The sequence below is a fragment of the Stomoxys calcitrans genome, chromosome 2 (genome assembly GCF_963082655.1).
Source record: "Stomoxys calcitrans chromosome 2, idStoCalc2.1, whole genome shotgun sequence".
NCBI classification, from domain to species: Eukaryota; Metazoa; Arthropoda; class Insecta; order Diptera; family Muscidae; genus Stomoxys; species Stomoxys calcitrans.
The window spans coordinates 69659349-69677681 of record NC_081553.1 but is presented as its reverse complement, the minus strand read 5'-3'; the positions used below and the strand labels follow the sequence as shown (position 1 = coordinate 69677681).

The 18333-nt window shown below is 36.1% G+C and overlaps 1 protein-coding gene across 2 annotated transcripts; it reads right to left on the bottom strand.

The window, feature by feature from the left end:
• Positions 1-2467: 2467 nt before the first annotated feature.
• LOC106080736 (ecdysteroid-phosphate phosphatase) lies at positions 2468-17978 on the bottom strand. 2 transcript variants are annotated; one of them, XM_013242242.2, is made up of 10 exons: positions 17697-17978; positions 17077-17317; positions 16813-17008; positions 16391-16492; positions 11157-11326; positions 10600-10933; positions 10076-10523; positions 4181-4347; positions 3873-4118; positions 2468-3790 (listed from the first exon to the last, which is right to left on the bottom strand). In XM_013242242.2, exons 1-10 carry the CDS (start codon positions 17807-17809, stop codon positions 3552-3554), a joined length of 2256 nt encoding a protein of 751 aa, XP_013097696.2. In that variant the 5' UTR covers positions 17810-17978; the 3' UTR covers positions 2468-3551. The 2 variants fall into 2 exon arrangements, with proteins under 2 accessions (XP_013097696.2, XP_013097697.2); XM_013242243.2 differs by lacking the exon at positions 16391-16492.
• Positions 17979-18333: the final 355 nt, after the last annotated feature.

The following is an 18333-nucleotide window of genomic DNA, read 5'->3' as shown; positions in this document are numbered from 1 at the left end:
AGCATCTTTCTCTTTGACACCATGTCTGAAATCCCACGTGATCTGTCAAATACTAATGCATGAAAATCCTAACCTCAAAAAAATCACCCTTTATTACTGTCACAACAACAACACGATATTGTTTAATATTTTTGTAACTGTTTTCTTTCAACCATGCAGTAGTAATGAAAGTACCGTTGAGTCTGCCTGCCCAATTTTTGTGATTTCCATCACATTAAAGCTCTGAGCTGTTCATATTTTTCACTCGCTGGCGGGTTTAACTACACGGGACTTCGACTCGTGTTTCCAAACTCTGCAACCGCACACGGTATTTACAATCCACATCTTCGACGAAATAGGGTGGTGATGTCATTAACCTGCGGCTTACTAAAGAGCTTGGTTAAATTAAAGCGCTTGGTACAATTAGTGAGCTTGGTACAATTGTACCAAGGAAGAGAGCTTGGGCTTTCAATGACAGATGATTACAAAAACGGAAAAAAAGCAACGGTCGCATAAGACTTAAATATTTAGTTAAGACTCTCAAGCCGGTCAAGAATATACATATGTATTTTGTGGGGTCTCAGTCCATTAAGTGATCCATAAAGACTGAAATTAAAAATTGCAGTATATTCTATGCACGTGAATTGCTAAATTTATCCATGAATATTCCATAGAGGGATAGCGGGGATACTCCTCTCATACTAATAAGTGCTGTTCGATTCATCATTAAACTCAATGATAGGTGACTCCCTTTTTATTGCCGAGTCCAAACGGCGTGCCGCAGACATTAGTGAAACCAGTCGATAGGTCTGAAGGGGTGGGCTAAAAACCCTTGCGATAAAATAAGCAAGCTTTGCCGAAACCAATGTAATTTTTAAAATTCTGGAGAGGCTAAAACTTTTCTGGGGAATGCTTAGACCAATACCCCGTTTTTACTTCTCTTTAAATCCGGATTTAATGGCTCGATCATGTGTTTTCCCATTATAAAATCAGCTGACGAGAGCATTAAATCCAGATTTAATGAGCAGTGTAAACGGGGTTCAATACCAGCGTTGTTTCTAAGCTTATGGCCTCAGAGCGAAACTACTTAGCGGAGAAGTTTTACATTCCTGAAACCTCACAGGTCGCCAATATTAGTAGGGAATAACAGCCAATGCACCTTTTTCTTCTGTTTTCGCCAGATTCTGAATTAGAAGCGAAAATTATATTTTTTTTATTATATTTGAAAAATATATCTAAATTTGTTCAATGGGTCCACGCCACATTCAAATCGGGCTAAAATTTGTTAAGATATAAGAAAAAAAAACCGAAACCTTGGGGAACTCCCTGTTTCATTCTACGGTGCTTCGACTACTTATCCCTAAATTCCAAAAATGACTGGCGACCACACAGATAATTCGCGACCCAGCATTTCAGGCCTGGCTGGAGGGACGTGTTGACGATGTCCTCAAATAGTTCGGCATGGCTGACCGTGTCGAATGCCTTCGATAGGTCCAGTGCCACGAGGACCGTTCTTTCACATGGCCTGGGCTGATTGAAGCCACGGCGTTGATGGCATGCAAAGCAGTTGTTGTTCTATGCAGTCTTCGAAATCCATGTTGATGCTCGGCGAATTGAAATTCTCCTACGAGGCTAGGGAGGAGTAATGCCTCAATCGTCTTTGCTACTGGTGAGAGAAGGGAGATCGGTCTGTGCGACTCCCCCAAACTAGGGTCCTTTCCAGGCTTCAGGAGCGGGATCACTCTTACCATTTTCCAGACATCAGGAACAATAAGGGTGGTCAAAGACAGGTTGAGGACGTTAGTAACGTATTCAATGTAGAGATTCCGTCGGAGCCCAACTCCTTGGATGATTTGGCGCCACGATGACATTCGTAACTTCGCCCACGGTAAATTGTGATGGCTGTCCATAGGCTCCGAGACCACGAATACGGCGAACGGCTCTCCTCCTGGCCCTGTCACTCTCGGGATCCATAATAAATTGACGCTTGAACAACCTGGTGCATCTCTTCGGATCAGTCACGGTTACTTCGCCAAAAGTGAATGAGGTCCTGTCATACCGTCTACCGGTGTTTGAGAATGATTCAACAGTAGACCACAGCTTGCCTAAACCGGTGTCTAAGTTACATTGCTCCAAATGTTCCAGCCACAAATTCCGCTTATGTTCGTTGACTACCCCGTTTTTTTCCAGATTAAGCTCGCTGATTCTGGGGTCAGTGGCGTCCATACAACGAATCCCATCAAGCTTGTCTGCGAGTACGACTTCCTGCGCCGGGAAAATTGGGCCGCATTTGGATTATTTGACCGGCTGCAGCGTTAATGATGACTCGGCATTTCCTCTCGGGGGTGGCAATTCACTGAAGCGGCGATTGGTATACTCTCTGAAGTCAGCCCAATCGGTCTTCTTCTGATTGATAAACACTTGCCACCCATAATAGATCCTTACACTTGTTTATTTGCTTAAATAAATGACAAAAAGAAACAAAGGCTTTGACAGGGACCGATATTATTTATTCAAAGTTTTATTTCCTTTAATTTTCACATAATCTGAAAGTTCTTAGTCAGTCTGAACATTTCCTTTGATTTGTAAAAAAAATTATCAATTCTATGTAGTAATAAACGCATTCCTTTTTCATTTGTTATTAATTAATATGTCGTATCTATAATATTGCAGTATTGCTAACAAGAAGTTTCCAACTTCGCTAATAAGAAATGCATAATAATAATAATCGTAATATTAAATATAAGTTATATAAGTGTTACGTATGTTTTAGAATCATTCCATATGAAAATTAGACAATCGATAGATAAATAAATAAATAAATAGTTTTGCTGGAAGATACATTTATAGTTTTCTGCTACTATAAAATAAATGTACAAAAGTTTAGTTCTCATTTAAAACTTAGTCAAGGAAAAATAAATTCTTAAATCATAGAGAACTTTTTAACAAATCTGTGTTATTGGAATGAATTATTTGTCTAATTACACATACTTTAACGAACTAACAGAAATGTTTCCTATTTTTTAGAGCATATAGAGCGGTAAAATATAGAAAAATATGTCCAATTTTTTTTTAAAGAAAATATTATGGTTGAGTTTTATAGCCGATGGAATTCTTGCCACTACTTAACATTTCAACGGGAGCATACACCTTTTTCCTGTCATCGATGATAGAAGTAGTTGTCGTTTTCGATTTTCTTAAAACCCGTACAGCTTTGAAGAATAAATTAAACTAGCATGGCAGTTTTTAGGATTGTATGGTATTATAGTCGAATTGTCGAGACCAGAGTATTAATATGTCTTTTTTTCACCTTAAGATAATAGGGAAAACATTCAATTGTCAACAAAAAAACAAACAAAAAAATATTTTAAAAACACAACCTCTTTGTATAATTTTTGTATAAATAAACTCATAGGGCAGACTTAGAAAAATATAAGGTTTACAATTTGTTTTTAAAACGAACAGAACGTGGACTAAAAAGAATAACAAGCTAAGTCTATTGAAAAAAATGTATATTTCGTTTAAGTTATTTAGGAAGAAAGTTTACTGATAAACTCTTCAAAACACTTGCACTATGTGGCAGTTAAAGCATTCCATTCGAAACGCGGATTTTTCGAATGTGTAACTGGCAAACACTCGGGTTCAACTAATTTCCATTGGCCATCTATTTCCTCCACATTGGCTAAACTACAATAGGGTATTTTGTGTATAACCTTTCGCAATTCGTTTGTATTTCTAGGTGCTTCTCCTACTAGTTGTCTTGTGCAGGTATCTAATGTCGTGGCATGAGCTACAATCAAAACATTTCCAGCTGAAAGGAATGAAACAAAGAAACCAATTAAAGAACCATATTTGTATAGCAAATCATTAGGGCATTTCTAACCAAAACTTACATGTGGAATCTATAATTTTTCTTAAGACATCATAGTTACGTGTATAAAATTCCTCAGTTGTCTCTTTTATGGACTCGTTCAGATTGTTGACAGTAACAAACGGCTGATATTCCGTGTCCACATTATAATGAGCCGCTTTCAGTTCATCCTTGGTTAGCCAATCGGGTACACCTTCGGGATACCATGCCATCCATTCGAATAGTCCAGGTTCCAATTTAATTTTGTGTTTACCCGTCAATTTAAGGCCTTATTTGCAAATAATTTTCAAAGTCACATACATATTTAATAAGCGAAATGATTTCTTTTACCTTCCAAAGCACTGATACATGTCTGAATGCAGCGATAAGCCGGCGAACAAAACACATGATCGATCTGTACACGCGCATCGTTCAAAGCCTCTCCTACTAAACTGGCTTGATATACACCTATATTTGTTAACGGAGAATCATTTAACCAACCATCAGGTATATTGTTCCTATAAACCAGAAAATAACGAAATATATTTAGAAAAATGTATATATAAATAAACAATTATTAATATTTACTAAAATAATGTAAAGTTTCGAGGGAATTATATTTTGTAAGACGGTTACTTAAATTTTTGGTACTACGAAATTATCAAAAACTTTTTTAAATGTTGTCGTGATTTAATCATGGATTGATATTAAAAATATAAGGAGTTATTTTCATGGGTTTCTGTTACAAACAAAAACATCATCCGCTGAAACTATGACAGCTACATTTTGATTATCATAGGCTTGAAGCTACGCAAGCAAAAGCTCAAAAGCTGACTTTCTGGCTTTGGCCTCTCAAGCAGTCCAAATAGGCAAGTCCACATTCATCTTTTGGAACGCAATCACTGTCACCTCTCGGCCATGCAAGATCCTTTAGTTTAGCATATCAGCAAATGCAAATTTGCCCATGAATAGAGATGCGCGATGAGTAAATACCCAAAAGGTATTTACCCCGTAAATTTATATCCGAAAGCATTATAGCTTTTGGTATAAAAAAATTTTCCAATCAATTTTTAATGATTTCGTATTCTTTGTATATAAACCTGACCTTCTGATCTCGTAAAGTCGGATTTTAGTTATATATAGCCGCTATTCCACCGTAGCGCAGAGGTTAGCATGTCCGCCTATGACGCTGAACGCGTGGGTTCGAATCCTGGCGAGACCATCAGAACAAATTTTCAAATGGTGGTTTTCCACTCCTAATGCTGGCAACATTTGTGAGGTACTATGCCATGTAAAACTTCTCTTCAAAGAGGTGTCGCACTGCGACATGCCGTTCGGACTTGGCTATAAGAAGGAGGTCCGCTATATCGACCGATCGCCAGACTTAAAGTTTTGAGGCAATAAAGTTGTCCTTTTTCATGGGTAGATACCCAATCAATACCTTTTTTGGGTACTTACTTGGGTATTTCTAGTCTTGCAGAATTTTCCATCAATTTTTGATGATTTCGTATTCTTTGTATATAAACCTGACCTTATTACGTCATAAAGTCGGATTTTAATTATATATAGCCGCTATATAGACCGATCTCCAGACATAAAGTCTTGAGGCAATAAATTTGTCATTTTCATCCGATTTCGATGAAATTTGGCACAGCTGCCCTTAGACCAACCACCCGATCTCCCGATGTAAGGTATTAAGGCCATAAAAGATCCATTTATTACCCGAATTCGATGCAATTTGACACAGTGTTTGTCTCATTGAAAGGCAAATACAAATACACACACATACAAAATGTGGTTACAACAACAACAATACAATCATCATCTTGCTTGAGCTCACATGTACAATTTCGACATTTCTGTGAATCATTGCAACCTTTTCTAGATCCCCAACATTAACACATTTGAGGAAACATTAATTGCGAACAAAGTTGTTGTTTTAGCAGTATTGTACACTGAGACGGCAGCTCTTGCCGATGATGGAATCCATCGGGTCAATCCGGTACGTACAATCGGCTGCCATGGGATTTTGCGTATATAGTGGGTCCACCGCATGGAAAACATTTCTAACACATCTAGGATGCACGAATTCTCCACCAAAACAAGCTGATCTATTTTTGTCTTTTTTTTTTAATAATTCTTTCTATGCCGACTTTCCAATTTAAATTCCATTTTGTAAACCGATTTCAAAAACATTGATAAAATTAAACCAACATGCAGGGTATGCAGGCTAAATCCTCGAAACTAAAATTTACATAAAATTTAAGTGTAGAATGTCAAAAAATCCCCACATTTTATAGGAGTCATAGACGAAATCGTCGTGCAAAATTTTGGAAGATCTGTTGATTATTGCGTTAGCAAAGGCCCTGAAAGTGAAAATCTGGAAATACATATGCATTGGAGACAGGGACGTAGTCAAGGTTAAAAGATTAATGCAATTTTTTTTAAAGACCGAATAGCAATGTAATTTTTTCGAAAGATTTTTTTGTGATTGTTTTAAACGAAAAGTTATTAAAAGTTTCTTAAAGCCAAAATCTTCATGGAATTTTCTTGGTATTTTTTTTTTTATAAAATTTGTTCCAAGAGGCAGTTACACATGAAATTTTCTGTAGAAAAATTTTTATTTAAAAAATGTCTTTAAATCAAAGATTTTGGTTGTTAGTCTGAAAAACTTTTCTAAAGAATAATTAGTAATATTTAATTATAAATTGTTTGAATTACATCAGCAATGAAATAAATTAATTTAAAGACTTTGAAACCCTGAAATGATCACCCAGAATAATTTACATTTTAAAATAATTATTTCAAATTAAACCATTTCGTTTTTTTCTTGGAACTCCATATTTTACAATACAGTATTTAAGGCAATTGATACGGAGCTCATATTGATTAAGGACGAAAATTCTGTTCTGTTGGCATTGGCCGTAGATTTCAGCACAGTGAAATATTATTTGAAACATTTTAAAATTTACTTTTTGATTTTCTTGGAAAGATTTTGCGAATAATAATTTCTTTGTGTTATGTACTAAAATCTTTAAGGAAACTCGGCGAGACAAATTATATGTTTACAAAAAGGTGGGCATTAACAGATGTTTTTAACGATTACTTTTTTGAAAAACTACAAAAATATCTCTGATAATATAACACTTTTATTAAAATTTTATCATAAATAATAATGAGGAATAAATAATGAGGAATAAATAATGAGGAATGCCCTTATGAATGAAATCATGTATTGAAGTAATCGTAAAAATATTAAGTTTTATACTACACTCACGTAAGCAGCCAGGTCATTTGACATTAATAAGTTTGCAAAGAAAGAAAAAGGTTACAACTACAATAACGTAGATATCTCATCGTGTTTCTGATTTTTAGTGCTACCACCTTTTCTTATTTTATCTCCAATAAATTAGGGACACTTTTGGACTTTTAAAGACATGGTGGAAATTGGAGGCATATGCGACAATAGTTGGATGTAATTTTCAACGGATATCTTTTCCATCGAAAGCTAATTTTCCATCGATTTTAATTAAATTTGGAGAAGAAATTAGCGACATCAATTAAGCAGAATGTAGATGGTTAATCTTAAAAATTGGTCAAAATTTATTTTTTGAAATATTTAACAATTGTTGTTGCTTAATGTTTTTATTTTGCTTGCATACAATTTTATGGAAAAAAGTCATTTAAAATAATAGAACGACAGAAACAATAACCTGTTGAAATCATAAAACTAGTTTGAGAGCAAAAATTAGCGACAATGAAAAAATTTCACCGACATACTGATGAAATCAAAAACCTGGCTACGTCCCGGATTGGAAATATATCTAAATCTGAACAGATTTTGACGAAACTCCGGCGTAGTAATTTGATGAATCTTATATTTTTTTTTCACCTTTTAAACGAGTTTTTGTTAAGCGAGTTAAACTGATAAATTATTATTGTAAAATTTCTGGAAATTCAGAAGTTTATTTTTAAAATTTTTTTTATAAAATTTTAAATGTTGAAGTAATTTTAACTTCTTATTGTTTTTATTATTAATTATTATTGGTAATGTTTTTTAATATTGAAGATTAACTGATTTTGAGTAGTATTTAATTCCTGATTTATTTTTAAGAGAAGTTTTAATGTTAACTTTTATTATATGTACTATAAATTATTTTTGGTAATATTAGTTAAATTTATGAGATTAACTATTTTTGAGTAGTATTTAATTCCTGATTTATTTTTAAGAAAACTTTAATGAATTGTTAATTTTGTAGTGTTTTAGTCATATATGGTCTAACGACTTCACTAATAAATGAGCAAATTAAATTAAAAATTAAAAAAGAAATTCACCAGTGATCAAAAAGTCATAAGAGAAACCCTTGTGTCAAATTTTGTGAGGATTTGTTAAGAAAAGACCAATTATTGCAATATTACTAAAAATCCAACGAAAATATACGTGGGAGTTATGTCTAAATCTGAACCGATTTCTTTGAAACTCAACACCAATGGCGAAAGTCAAAAGCGATTTGTGCCAAATTTCGTCCGAATCGGTTAACAAATTACTACATCATTGCAAAATTAGTCACAATCGGACGAACATATATATGGAAGCTGTACCCATATCTGAACCGATTTCAACGAAAACCCACACGTTTTGTAGCTGTCGCAGAAGAAAGCGTATTGCAAGTTTTTGAGAAGATTGGGTGATAAATACGCGTGCAAAGGCTTTAGAGGTGAAAATCGGGCAATATATATATATGGTAGCTATATCTAAATCTGAATCTGATTTCTATGAAATTCACAAATAATATTAAGTCATAAGAAAATCCTTTCTGCCAAATTTCGAGAGAATCGGTTAACAAATGAGCACTTTATTGCAATATTTATCAAAATCGGATGAACATATACATACAGGGGAGCTATATCTAAACCGACTGAACCGACTTAAAACAAATTTCTTAGATATTGGGGCAGTCGTCGAGTAAAGCGTTGTACAAAAATTTGGGACGATTGGTCAATAAATGCGCTTGCAGTAGCTCTAGAAGTGAAAGTCAGGCGCTATATATGTATGAGAGCTATATCAAAATCTGAACCTATGAAACTCACCAGTAATGTTGGAGTCCAGTGAAAATCCTTGCCGTAAACAAATGAGCATTTTATTGCTATTTTTCTCAAAATCGGACGAACATATATATATCCAAATCTGATCCGATTTCGAGCAAACATTTAGAATATTGTGGTAGTCGTTGAGGAAAGCGTTGTACAAAATTGTGGGAGGATTGGTCTATAAATGCGCTTGCAGTGGCTCTAGGAGTGAAAATCGGGCGATATATATAGGAGAGCTATATCTAAATCTGAACCGATTTCTATGAAATTCACCATTGATGTAGAGATTTATAAGAGAATCCTTCGGTCAAAATTTAGTCCAAATTGGGCGAACATATATATGGGAGCTATATCCAAATCTCAACCGGTATTTTCCAATTTCAATAGAATTCGTCTCTAGGAACAAGGCAACAATTGTGATCCGTACTTTGCATACAAATTAACATGGACAGCGGGACAAAGCTAATTCCAATCAGAAAGTGATTCTGAGTCGATCGGTATACTTATCAACGCGTCTATCTGTCTTCCTTCTGGGTATTACAAACAAATTCACTAAGTTATAATACCCTGTATCACAGTAGTGGTGTGGGGTATGAAAATTATGTATTTTTTGCCGACAACCTTATGTTAAAATCGCAACATTTGGTGCAGTTTAGGAGTACATCCACATCCTCAAACGTAATCGACGTGGAGGGGCTTCCGGTGGGGACGCTAATTTTCGGTCATTTGCTAAATGATACAAACGTTTTGCTTTTAAAGAAGAGGTGAATATTAAAACACAGCCGTATATTTTGTGGTGAATAGGCTTTCGGTGGTGGACGCTGAGAACGCCTTTCTGCTGCGCAACAACTAAGCAGACGAAGATACACGTCACATTTCGTCTCCCGCGGTTACGATACCTTTAATACCATACTAAATACTAGCATATTAGGTCCATTAATAGACGCGGCTCCCAAATAAACTAATTCTCGGTTTGGACTTCCAAAGGTTCTAGTAACCTCATTGATTCGCTTATTTGATGGCCCAAAAATTGCGATAATTTATGTAAATTTTTAATAGAATCTATGGTGATGAGTCTTTAGGATTTGGTCCGAACGAATTTTGTTTTTTTTTCACTTGTTACTATAAACATGATGTATTGCATTTTACACATACCTTTTTGGAAGAATTTTTGGCATATTCAAGTCTTTACGCATATAATTATTGAATTCATCAAAACAATAGGGTATCCAAGTGCCAAAGGTAAAATCAACTCTTTCTCCATGGCGCATTACATAAACTCGTCGATTTTTCGAAGACAAGGACACGGAATTTTCAGCCGAATGTTGACTAAGTGTATCATCAGCTTTTGGAGCCGCTATTTGTAGTGGTTCCACCTTAATGTCACCACTAGCGTTTGGTGTCGACATACTATTGGGAGTAATTTCTATCAAAGGTGTTGCCTGCTGCTGTTGTTGTTGATGATGATTGTTGGTGTTATTGTTTGCTATAGTAGGCAAATCCAGACAAGGTTTCAATGTTTTGCGTAGATATTTCTCAACACTTTGTTCAGAATCCTCGTTAAAAGATGAGCCTTCAATAAATTCCGAAGCATGGATACCAACTAGGGGGAAGGGTGGTGTGCGAATAGTTCAACATGCATAGTATTTTTAAATAACGTATTAAATGAATTAACCTACTTTGAGTTGAATCGCGATGCCTTAGTTGTTCCTCTGTTTCAGTTGATAAGCTGCGACCATCCACTAAATCACACTCTTCGTTTGAGGTCAAAGAGGGAGTTATTGATTTAGACAAACGAACCACACGATGTAAAGTCCAAGCATCCGATTCTGCTGTTCTTTCGGTGTAGTTAACCGGCAAATGACCTTGAGCACCCGTCAGCCAAGAGATGCCTTCTGCCCAGCCGTCCGATGAGTTGTCAACAGCGTCACTATTCAAGTAAATATAATCGCCAATACGCAATTCAAGCTCATCGATTTCATGCGGACTATGGGGATAGACAACTTTTTGCACCTATCGAATAGAACAGAAATAAAAAAAATAAAATCAATCACTCAATTAATCATAGATTAGGCAAAAATAATTCTCGGTTGTCGTTTCTTCTTCTTCTGGTATTTCAGCCTTTTGATGGTCACAACGTCCAAACGTCTCTTTGCGAGAAGATTTATGTTAAACCACTAACCAACAAAAAGGGCAAAACACATGTACGTGTAGTATATGAAATTGGGGTATGTACTTGTTTTGTAGCCAATCTGGGATCACGCGAATACAGACGCAATTCCCAATTGGAGGCACATGATGCGTCTAGTGATTCCACTAAAGTTTTCAGTGCATTGAATTGGCTCTGCGGAAATTGATACGCTAAAGTCAGGTGCAAAGATTTCACGTGTGGCTCCAACGAAATTGCTATTCGTTTGTTTCAGTTTATCGAGGAGAATGATTTGTATTTTGTTAGCATTGCATTGCAGTATGTAAAAAAAGAGGAAAGAAAAAGAACGAACAACAATAATAGTACAGAGTGACAAACATATATGCACACAAAATAGGCAAGTTGTTATTATTTGTTATAATATATGCATGTATATATCTATATATGTAAACGCAACCAAAATTATACTATACTTCGTATTGTGGTCTTGCTATGTATAGAAAAAGGGAAAAACCAGACCACTCATTCACGACTGTGTTTAAAGATAGGCGATAGTAAGAGTGTCAAAAGCGCTACTAAAATGGAATGCAAAGAAAACGAAAAGCACAACCTAAATTCTATACTATAGGGTAAGTGTGGCCAAAACTAAAGGACATGTGTGTCAAGTAATACTAAATAATTTACGGAGATGTGCATACCTACAAACATACATACTATATGCAAGAAAACTAATTTACCAGCAATTTACGAAAGGTGAGTGAGTAAGGAAGTGTTCTGCAAAGGCCTTTATATGCAACAAAATATTACAGCTAACTAAGTTCTCATAGGGGGTAGTAGTATTTATATCTAAAACTCCCTCCATGAATGGGCAAGCAGAAAAAGGCACGTTCATTTACTTTATATGGAACAAAATTATGCTTTCTATATGAATTTTCGACAATTAAAGAGCCTTTAGTGAAATAGCATGCTATGAAAAAAACATATGTATATCGCTTGACTAACAGCATAAGAAAATAAATGCCTTCATCTGAATCCTATATGATCTTTATTGGTCTATGAATTCGCTCGGAGGGTTAAGGGTCATTAACGTTTGGGTGCTTGATATACTCTATTCTCAAAAGCCGGATATTGTCATGATGTCCGATTTGGGATCTTTTCGGGGTTGAGATGGTCCCCTAGACACTTGGCCCTAAAAAAATATCAGCATCGTGTTCAAATACCATTTATTTCAATCCCATATTGCCATAGGTTTAAGGGGAGTTTATGAGATGAGGCACCCTCAAACACTTGGCACCAACATTTGTAATCTTTGGGGGGTGTTTTGGAAAAGGGGTTGTGCTTCAAATACCTGGTCCCACATTTGGATATCAGATTCGTTTTCTATTCTCAAAAACCTTAATTTGAGCCCCACATTGACTGGTCGGTAAATATGTTCGATTTATGGGTGTTTTGGGGAGTCGGTTAGTCCCCCAATAACTTAGCCCTGAAAATTTATCAGCATCGTTCTCTACTCTGAAATGTCATTTATTGGCCTCAATTGGGTATAAAATTCGTTTTCTTATCTCAAATACCTTCATTTAAATGCCTTATTGCAAAAGTCAGCAAATATGTCCGGTTTGGGCTATGGGCCCAAAAAACTATCAATATCGAGATCCACTCCCTTTAATACCCAAATTGTCATAGTGAGCAAATCTGTCCCATTTGGGGGTTGTCATGGGTGTAAGACGTCCCCTAGGCAGTTGGTCCGAATATTGATATCAGATTCATGGTCTACTCCTAAATACCGTTCATTTGAACCCCATATTTCCATAGTAGCAAATATGACCGGCTTGGGAAGTGTTTTGGGGGATGGGGCGGCCGTTCAGTGACTTGGTCCTGAAACTATATATCAGATTCGTTTTCCACTCTAAAATACTTCTTATTACAGCCCCACATTGAAAAGATCAGCAAATACGTCCTATATGGGTGGTGTTATGGGGGTGGGGTGGCCCCATAGACACTTTTTCCCGAATATTGATATCAGATTCCTGCTTTACTCCCAAAGACCTTTCATTTGAGCCCCATATTGCTGAGGTCGTAAATTTGTCCACTTTTGGGGTTGTTTTGGAAGAGCGGCCCCCTAAACACTTGGCATACACATTTGGAAATCAGATTCGTATTCTACACTCAAATACATTTTATGTAAGCCCCATATTGCCATGGTCAGTAAATAAGTCCTGTTTGGGGGTTGTTTTGGGAAGGGGTGGGCCCCCAGAAACTTGGTTCCACATTTGGATATCAAATTCGTATTCTACTCGCAAATACCTTTCATTTGAGTCCCATATTGTCATGGTCGGTAAATATGTCCGATTTAGGGGTGTTTTGGGGGTTGGGTTGGTCCCCCTAACGCTTGGTCCGACAATTGGATATCAGATACGTTTTTATCCTAAATACCTTTCATTTGAGTCCCATATTGTCGTGATTGGTTGGTTTAAGGGTGGGGCGGCCCCCCTAGGTACCCCATCGGAAATTTGGATACCATTTTTTTTTAGGGTACAATAAGAGAGCATTCGAGGTCAAGCATTTAATCCTTTGGTGGTAGTGGTAGATCCCCAAGCCCACTCTATCCTCTAGCTTTGATTTATCAGTGTAGCTTGAACTTCCGGATGACAATACCAGAGTTTCGACAATCCAAAAGTGTGCAGCAGTGCCTCGTTCTCGACCTCAAGTGTAGTCTTAGATATCCGATCCGAAACCTCTTCCATACTACACAGGGTTTCCAATCTTCGCTCAAATTATACCGCGATGGTATGATCTACTCCTTTCCTCTATTTCTCTATATAGCCTCAGTGGCTGCCTAATACTTAATCTGTATGCCTATGTGTCGGATATCTAGAGTATTATCCATTGCCCAAGTGGGCGTGGGCTTCTTCCGCCTCCTCGGATTCATCAGGCCCACGGCTGACTGATTACTTTGGACGAAAATCGGCATTTTCGGCACTTCAATTTTAAAAATCGGCAAAAAATAGGAAATTTTTATTTTAACAATAAAATGCAATTTTAATAAAAAAAAATAAGTAAAAATGTCTTAAGTTTTGCTGAAGCCATAGTGTATATATTTTATCCCGGGTAAAAAATACACTTTATGTGATCTCCATATTTACCACGCATATAGAGGGGTCCAATATAGCCCAATCTTCCAATATTTTTTGCGAAATCAGATAAAATTGCTTCATTCATGTGATCAAGCAGGAGATAGGCCTTAATTGTATATATTTCGAGATATGGTGCTATTGAGACCGGATTTGGCGTGGATGTCAAGGGTCTCATACCACTCTGTATACCGAATTTCCCTAAATTATGGCAAATATAGGTGTCGAAACGATCGATTTTCATGGCAGCTATGTCCAAATTATTTAAGATTTGGAACATATAGGGAGTATATATATAACGGGTCAAAAATAGGCTTTAAAAGAGATAAAAAATCGGTACTTTGCTATTTTTGAAGCTAAAAAATTTTCAAATTTCCAAAAAATTGGGAAATCTGGCAACCCTGTTCCAGCCCCATTTCAAGTCTACGGCTGTATACATAGTTGTTGCTGTTGTTGTAGCAGCGATGAAGGACTCTATCGGCTACGTACAACCGGCAGTCATAGGATTGGTGTCTTACATTTGTTTTCCTTCTCGGTGCACCCCAAATGTTACACTTTCAGTTTAGCTATCCTGTCCAAGATCACTCCTAAGTTTAACCAACTAAAAGTATGTAAGAGTAGGGGATAATTATGTTACATGTTCCCGGCGAGGGAGTGCTGTGAGCATCACACAACCTGGAATATTGAGGTCCGAACTTGTTCATTGCTGTTACGAGAAACTTGGCTGCGAGCTACCGGGCGCGTCTATGGGTTGCGTATAATGGAATGCTTCAAACGGAGTAGCTGCAACAGCAGTCACGGACAATCAGCGGTATCCGGTCCGGCACTGGCTTTTGCACAAATACTGAGTACCTATGATGCTTGATATGGTAAGGCGGGTTATTGGCGCCTTTAAATAACCAATAGCAACCTTGTTTCCACGGCGATCGGTCATGGACCGGCACGAGCTTGCTCACCTGCAGCAACTTGACGACGATCGCCACCTTCACATGAAAATGTGGTTACGACAACAGCAACATGTTACATGTTTATGGTGGAAATGTGAAAGTGATTCATAAGACACACCCGAATATTTCTCTAATTATAATATTTGAGGAAAACTTTATACCACGTTTGTTATATGCGGTTTACCCTTGTCTCTTAATGGAATGTTCATGGACAAAAAATTTGCATTTGCGGTTTTAAAATATTTTTCATGCTATAAATCGAACAAAAAAAAATAATGAACTAAAAATCCAAAACCACTGCTTGTCAATAGAACAAATTGTAAATTGTGTATGATAAGAAAACTAAAATAGAATACAAAGATAAATTTAAATTTTTTATCAGTGAGAGTCACAATACTAAAGGGTGATTTTTTTGAGGTTAGGATTTTCATGCATTAGTATTTGACAGATCACGTGGGATTTCAGACATGGTGTCAAAGAGAAAGATGCTCAGTATGCTTTGACATTTCATCATGAATAGACTTACTAACGAGCAACGCTTGCAAATCATTGAATTTTATTACCAAAATCAGTGTTCGGTTCGAAATGTGTTCATTCACCGTAACGTTGCGTCCAACAGCATCTTTGAAAAAATACGGTCCAATGATTCCACCAGCGTACAAACCACACCAAACAGTGCATTTTTCGGGATGCATGGGCAGTTCTTGAACGGCTTCTGGTTGCTCTTCACTCCAAATGCGGCAATTTTGCTTATTTACGTAGCCATTCAACCAGAAATGAGCCTCATCGCTGAACAAAATTTGTCAAAATTTGAACACATTTCAAACCGAACACTGATTTTGGTAATAAAATTCAATGATTTGCAAGCGTTGCTCGTTAGTAAGTCTATTCATGATGAAATGTCAAAGCATACTGAGCATCTTTCTCTTTGACACCATGTCTGAAATCCCACGTGATCTGTCAAATACTAATGCATGAAAATCCTAACCTCAAAAAAATCACCCTTTACATAAATTCACTAATAAAAGGTTCTCAATGATAAGAAAAAAAGGGAAAAAACATATAATTATTGTTTAGAACTTGCTTCAAAAAAGATAAGCTGCTACCATAAAAAAACGCTAAAGTATAAATATTATTCTAATATTTAAGTATTAGGCCATTGAATAAGATATGACATTTAGCATGAAAAAAAAATAGCAAAAGCTAATAGGTATATGTCATTATAAAATTAGATTTAGCTTACAGCGACTGCTACGCGGTATACAACGATTTCCCGATGAAACCGCACCACACCAGGGAAAACAAGCAACTATAGCATCAAGTTGCTCATATGTATCGCTTATGACTAGATGCAAGTTTTATAGTTGCCAGTAAAGTTATGAGATAATAATGTATGGCGTAAAAAGCAAAATGAGTATGTTTTTGTTTTGGTTAACATCAACAAACATAAATATTGTGGGTAATCCATTTGTTTAGCATTATTATTATAAAAAATAAATATATATAACATACATACAGAAAATACGAAAAGAGAAAAAATGGGAAGAAACAAACAAAATAGAGAAAAAAAAAACCATTTAATAACGCACCCGATTAGAGAAGTAAACCATCATCCCATAAAGTTTTAGCAACATATCAGGGAAATAGGCAATGAGGAGAACATACTTGAGTTGGAAACTTCCTTGACATATTGCAAAGCCAAACGTTTCAAGTAATTAGCATCGTCTTCTGCAACAAAGAAGCCCATAAAATTTTGACTCATATAAAGTTCTAGCTTTATGGGCCGGTCTAAGAGAGCACCGGTCATGTCAACAACTTGCTTTAAAGCTTTTGACAATTGCAGTGAGCATTCATCAGGAGCCTGTAAAATAAACAAATTAACATTAATAAAAAAACAACGTTCCTTCATCGCAAAACAATTATTATTACCTTAAAGAAGGAAACCAATGTAATGTGCGGCACATAGTTATGAGCTCCATTCCAGCCACATAACTGTCTTGATTTTGTCCAAAAATCTTCCAATTGTTGAAGAAATGGTCCTGTGGGACATGCATAGAGTATATATTCTCGGGGTGTACATTCATCGAGTGTGTTATCATTTACATGGGCCAAAAGCCAATCAGAAGCTATTTGCACTCCACGATTTCCCGTTGATGCTAAGGCCTTTTCACTGTTATTAAAAAATGTTTTGTAAGTTCATGCGATGTTAAATCTTAAAAACTAGTTTTAAATTGATCAAAATTTAATGAAAAATCACCACCCCCAAAACAAGAAAAAATTAGATTTTAAAAATTTTAAATCACAAACGTGCTCTTAATTGAACAAAAGGTGTGTCTGTGGGTTAACTTCCCTTCCAACTATTCTGTTATCATTCAAAGGTGAATGACATGATTGCCAAGAAGAAGGTCGTCTTTCCTCCCCCCACCACACCACATATAAAAATCAATAACAAAAAAAAATCAGGTAGACAACTAAAATTAACAAAATTCCCTATTCAACTTAAATTTGCTAGTTGCCTTGGACATCATATATATTATTAACCAACTTACGCCCTATGTTTTTGGAAGCCCATTTGTAATAAAGTCTGAATTGGAGTCAGATGTTGTTTAGAAATTCGTGTTGGTGTCGGATTTTTACGTGGCGGTAAAGTAGCATTGGCCATAGTGATTTTATTATTATTTCAACGTAGGAATACAGCAATTCGAACACTTTGCGTTGCAAACGTTTTAACTGATTGAAAAAACGCGTTTTTCTTTTAATTTTGTATGTACTATCAGTGAAAAAAATTTGGTAAAAACAAACTACACCAGAAGAAAACGAAGTCGAGACAAAACTATCGGTTTCGAGGGATGCATGTTTAATTATTCGTATCGATTAATAAAAAGCTATCGATATCAATAGAAGTTTCGATTATGGGTTGAATTTGTTAACCGTTGGTATGTTTTATTTCAAATTGTAAATTTTGTCCATTGTTGTTGTTGTTGTAGCCACATTTGTTTGTGGAGGTGACGTTACTCGTCAAACTCCATATGTGAGTAAGCTCGTTTCAGTCCATAGGACCGATCGCCGCGGGAACGTATGGCCATTGGTTATTTATATATAAATACTGAGTGCATCATAGGCACTCAGTATTTATGTAAGAGCCGGAGACGTTCGGCTCTTCTCTATAAAACGCTGTTCGCGACT

Coding starts and splice junctions, on each gene's coding strand:
- LOC106080736 (XM_013242242.2), bottom strand. CDS start 17,809: ATGGCCAATGCTACTTTACCGCCACGTAAAAATCCGACACCAACACGA. Junction 17,318..17,696: donor GGCTTCCAAAAACATAGGGC/GTAAGTTGGTTA, acceptor TTTTAATAACAG/TGAAAAGGCCTTAGCATCAA. Junction 10,934..11,156: donor CCAGATTGGCTACAAAACAA/GTACATACCCCA, acceptor TCTATTCGATAG/GTGCAAAAAGTTGTCTATCC.